We start from the raw sequence: 4,932 nt of genomic DNA on the forward strand, positions 1-4,932 counted from the left end.
CACCGTGTGCTCTGTGGCTGTGGGGGCTGGAGGGTGAGGGAGGTGTGGGAGGCGCTGAGAGTCACAGGGCGGGGGTAGGAGGGGATTTGAAAGCAAACACGGGTTGGGGGCAGAAGCAAGGACCAAAAAGGAAACCGGGGTTTGGGGCAGGCTGAACCAGCCCGGCTTTAGGGGAGGCCGGGTCTGTGCAGGTAACCAGGCAGCGGTGTAAGAGACTAACTGAGAGGGGTTATGGGGGCTGCTCATTTTACAGCCCCTCTTTCCACAAAGCCAACAATAATTCACCATGAGGAGAGGGATGGTGACGGGGGGCGGCGGGGCTGAGCTGAGGGCTGCTGTCCCTCTCCTCTGCAGCCGCTGGGTTTGTTCCTGGGGCTGTGCCCACTCCCAGCCCCCTGGGCTGGGTCTGCCTGGGTCTCCTGAAGGAGCGAGTCCCAAATTTGGACTCAAGCAGTCCCCAGGAAGGTAGTGGGGTGAGCACTGGGGCAGGGGAGGAGCAAGGGCAGAGGCATGAGCAGGGACAGGGGCAGGTGCAGTGTCAAGGATGCGGACAGAATGAGGGTCGGGGTATGGACAGGGCCGGGGCAGGGCTTGCCATGCTAAGGCAGCTCAGGCTGGGACTGACCTGGGTCCCAGAGAAAGTCTTTGGGGCCACCAGAACCATCTGGTCCCTACCAAGTGTTGCCAGTGACCAAATGCCACCTGTGCCAGGCACCAGGAACCCCCACACTCTGACTGCCATCAAGGGCTGGTGGGCACAACAGAGCTGATACCCACCAGGACTGACAGGGCTGCAATGGGCCTTGCTATGGAGATGAGGAACAACCCAAAACGCCTGCAGTGGGCCCAGGGCCTGGGCTAGACATCAAGGCCATCGTGCCGCCACACAAGGCACGCAGGAAGTCCTGGGTTGGCATAAATGGAGCATTGTTGCACTTGGACCCACAGGCTGGGTGGTTTGGGGGTGACATCAGTGAGGGGGCCACACTGGGCACTGCCCCTCTTCCCTGATTTGCAGGGGCTTCTCCAGAGGCAGTTGAGGCTGGCGGGTCCCTGCCTCAGCTGCCAGTCCCAAATTGGCTCTCTGGGAGTGAGGGAGGTGCCACCAGGGCCTCCTGTACTGGGTTTGTGTGGCCAGGTTTTGGTAGTGGGGTGGCTACAGGGGTGGCTTCTGTGAGAAGCTGCTGGAAACTTCCCCTGTGTCCAGCAAAGCCAACTCCAGACAGCTCCAGGATGGACCCACTGCTGGGGCTGGAGCTGCTCCAGGAGCTGGAGCTGAGATTCCCTTGGGATTCTGTGGGGAAGCCCATGGGGAGGCAGCTGTGGCCCTGCAGCCCATGGAGGGCACGGGGGTGCAGAGATCCACCTGCAGCCCCTGGAGGAGCCCACACCAGAGCAGGGGGAGGACTCCAATTCTTCTCCCTGAGCAGCAGCAGAAGCGACAGGTGATAACCCCCACTCCACATCTCCCTGCACTGCTGGAGGGGAGGTGGCAGGGCTGGGAAAGACGGAGGTGTGGGGAAGGTGGTTTTAAGGTGTTATTTTACTTGTCATTATCCTGCTCTGATTTTGTTAGCAATAAATTCAGTTAATATCTCTAATTCGAGTCTGTTTTGCCCTGACAGTATTTGATGAGGGATCTCACCTGGTCCTTATCTCAGCTCATGAACATTTTGCTGTATTTTCTCTGCCCTGCCCAGCTGTGGAGGGCAGTGAGAGAGGCTTTGGTGGGTGCCTGGTGTCCAGCCAGGGTCACCCTACCACAGAGGTGTTGGCAGTTGCTACAACCATTGCAACAGTTGTGTTGCAAAGAGCAACTCGGCACGACCTGCCCTGGTGATGCCAAAACAAGGGCACCTCGTGGCCTCAGGGCTCGCCGCTTGGTTCCAGGCGATAGCCGGGGTGCAAAAGAGGTGGCAGCCCCCGGCCACCAAGCACTTGGCTGGAGGGGGATGCCTGCCCACGCATCCCAGCACGGGGGGGCACGTCCTGGACCCCCACGAGCCGGGACAGGCTGCTGGTATCCACACCCACCCTGTCACGCACCGATGGCCAGGGAGGGGCCGGCGCGGCTGAACATTAACCCCGGGGCGGTGGCCAGGGCTCGCCGGCGGCGCGGTCCCAGCACCTGCAATGAGGGGGCTCCGAGCCCGCTACCAGCTCCTGGTAGGTCCGGGGTGGCAGGGTCCCACATGGCAGCGGGGAATGAGCTCTGGGGCAGCGCTGGGAGGCACCAGCCTGGCTGGACACGGGGCTGGACAGACAGAGGGGGGATGCCCTGGGGAGAGTGAGGTGCTGGGGAGGTGCGGAGGGTGACGGGCACGCGTGGGACCTGCCCCTGCAGCCCGCTGCCTCTCGAGGATCCAGGGACCCCGGGGCAGATCTCCTGCCATCCGGGGCTGCACTCGCTCATCCCTCTTGCCCCCTCAGGGTGGTGGGCCGGGAATTGCTGCCCACCTGCCCTTGGGCAGGAGCTGCACCCACAGCCATCCTGAGCACGTGGCTGGCTGAGACACTTGTCACCAGCGGCCACCAGGACCGCGGCACCTCCCTGACCCCTTCCACGCTGCGGCGTCAGCCTGGCCGTGGGCAAAGAGGGAGAACGCAAGGCTTCACCCCTTCTTCCGGGGCTGCAGTTGTAGAAGCCTTCCCTGCCTTCTCTTCCTCCTCCTCCTCCACCCCTTCCTCCCCGTCGGGTGGCCATACATCCTTGAAGTTCCGTGTGCAGCGGTGGCACGGCCTGGCGGGGTGCCAGGGCATGGCAGGCATGGCACGGCATGGCACGGCATGGCGGGGTGCCAGGGCATGGCAGGCATGGCACGGCATGGCACGGCGCCTGGGCTGTGCTCAGGAGCTGGGCTGTAGGCTCAGCCTCGCGCCCGTTCCCGCGGACTTCGGGCCCCTTCTCCCAACCCCTGGACGGAGGATGGGAGACGCCCCTCGCTGGGGTTCGGGAGCTGCTGCTCCCTGTGGCCCGCAGGGATGCTCACCTGCCGCTGCCCGCAGCCCGACCAGGACGAAGACCTGCCCGTGGGATGCGAGGACCCAGCTGGAGAGGGGCAGCGGGGCTGGGAGGGAGCCCCAGCAGCAGCCGAGGAGGAGCCCTGCAGGCTGGTGCTGAGCACACCCAGCAGCATCCTGCGGGACAGGGAGATCGACGAGGTGAGGCACCCTCCGGCCTGCACAGGGACCCCACCCTCCTGCTCATCTGCCCCACCCACAGCCATGACCACCGTCCTACCAGGAACTGGTCCAGTGTGAGGCCAGATGGGTGACATCCCCCTGTGCCTGGGGACGGTCACCTCAGCAGCACCCCTTGGGGGGAAGGATGCTTGGGGAGCCATCTCAGAAGGGTTTGCAGGGTGAGGACGCTTGAGGGAAGTATCCGAGGACACTGCTGGGAGGGGCGGGGGCTGGAGGAGACCCCTTCGGGAGCATGTTGAGGGGGAGGGTGCTTGGGACCACCTCTCGGAAGGATGCTCAGGTGGGTCTCTTGGGAGGATGCTTGGAGGAATGATGTGTGGGACCACCTCTCGGGAGGACTCTGGATGAGATCTCTCGTGTTTGTGCTGAGGGGCAGGGGAGGATGCTCAGCCGGTCAGCACAGACTGAAGCCACTGTGCCCCAGCTGGGCCCCCAGCTGCCCCCCCGGCTGACGCAGCAGCCCTGGCACCTGCTCTACTCCACGGGGCGGGACGGCTTCAGCCTGCGGACGCTCTACCGGAGCGGGGCCCGGCCGGACTCCCCGGCCCTGCTGCTCGTCAGGGACACGGAGGCGCAGGTACGGCCGTGCCCTCCCCGGCCCGGCTGCCCGGTGTCGCACGGGGCCTGGGCACCTCCTCGCTCCGCCGGCAGGAGGGGACACGTCCCGGCGCTGGGAGCCCCCCCGAACACCGCGCCGTGAGTCTCCCCCTTCTGCCTCCCCAGGCCTTCGGTGCCTTCTCCGCCAGCGCCATTCGCAGCAGCAGCGGCTTCTACGGCACGGGGGAGACCTTCCTCTTCTCCTTCTGCCCCGAGCTGAAGGTGGGGGCTGCAGACTGCCAGCTGTGGGGCACCCCGGGATGGGGGCTGGCCATGTCCCGAGTACCCGGCCCCGCCTGGGGGTCCCCGTGATGCTGGGGGGATCTGGGGTGACGGGGCTGCTCCTTGGCCGGACGTGGGGACAGCAGCCGGGGGACCCTGTTGGCAGCAGCCCCCCAGGTTTGTCCAGGGCCGGGGGGGAAGGCAGATCCCAGGCAGCGTGCGGGGAGGGAGGCTTCGGGAGGGGGACCCTGCCCCTCTGGGTCTCCCCGGGTTCCCTTCACATGGCAGGGCGGTCGCAGCCCAGCGCTGGGCTGGCGGAACGTGGAGGCAGCCACTTCTCTGGCAGCGCGTGGTGGCAGCTCTCCCCTGGCAGGGCCCACAGGGCTGTTGGCAGGGATGGATCAGAACCACGGACTCGGCCAGGTCTTCTGGAGACGTGGAACACGGAGGTGCCCGAGCAGAGCCAGCTTGGCTCAGCAGCCCCCAGCTGGTCCTCGCAGGACAGGGACAGGAATGGGGATGGGGACGCTGTGCCCCAGCTCACGGTCTCGACTGAGTGCTGTCCCCACGCAGGTGTTCAGGTGGACGGGCAAGAACGACCTCTTCGTGAATGGAGATGTGAATCTGCTGATGGTCGGTGGGGGCAGGTAGGAACTGCGCCGGCAACTTCAGCCGCTCAGAGGGCCACCAGCCCCGATGGCCATCAGAGCCATCACGGGAACCCAGGCTGCCCCGTGGAGCTGGGTTCAGGCACGTGGTGATGGTCTGAACCCCAAAACACCGGCACCGGTTGTCCAGCGGCACTGGCCCTTTCATTCCCTAACCCTACTGCCTGCTGGCAGGGCTGCCGCTCCCTGCCCGCTCCCTGCCCCGCTCTCTGCCCGTTCCCTGCCCGCTCTCTTCCCGCTC

General features: G+C 65.5%; 1 protein-coding gene across 1 annotated transcript; it reads left to right on the plus strand.

Moving 5' to 3' along the window:
* Positions 1 to 2,090: 2,090 nt before the first annotated feature.
* On the plus strand, positions 2,091 to 4,911 carry TLDC2 (TBC/LysM-associated domain containing 2). Its single transcript, XM_042021622.1, has 5 exons — positions 2,091 to 2,166; positions 3,007 to 3,162; positions 3,629 to 3,781; positions 3,928 to 4,023; positions 4,597 to 4,911. Exons 1-5 carry the CDS (start codon positions 2,134 to 2,136, stop codon positions 4,672 to 4,674), a joined length of 516 nt encoding a protein of 171 aa, XP_041877556.1. The 5' UTR covers positions 2,091 to 2,133; the 3' UTR covers positions 4,675 to 4,911.
* The last annotated feature ends 21 nt before the right edge of the window (positions 4,912 to 4,932 follow it).

This window comes from Corvus kubaryi, unplaced genomic scaffold, assembly GCF_017639235.1.
Source record: "Corvus kubaryi isolate FWS band 111438036 unplaced genomic scaffold, C.kubaryi_AGA036_p1.0 37157, whole genome shotgun sequence".
Lineage (NCBI taxonomy): Eukaryota > Metazoa > Chordata > Aves > Passeriformes > Corvidae > Corvus > Corvus kubaryi.

Excerpts from the sequence above, each read along its gene's own strand:
- TLDC2 (XM_042021622.1), top strand. The coding sequence starts at position 2,134 with ATGAGGGGGCTCCGAGCCCGCTACCAGCTCCTG. Across the intron at positions 2,167-3,006 it reads GAGCCCGCTACCAGCTCCTG|CCCGACCAGGACGAAGACCT; the intron begins GTAGGTCCGGGG and ends CGCTGCCCGCAG. Across the intron at positions 3,163-3,628 it reads GGGACAGGGAGATCGACGAG|CTGGGCCCCCAGCTGCCCCC; the intron begins GTGAGGCACCCT and ends ACTGTGCCCCAG.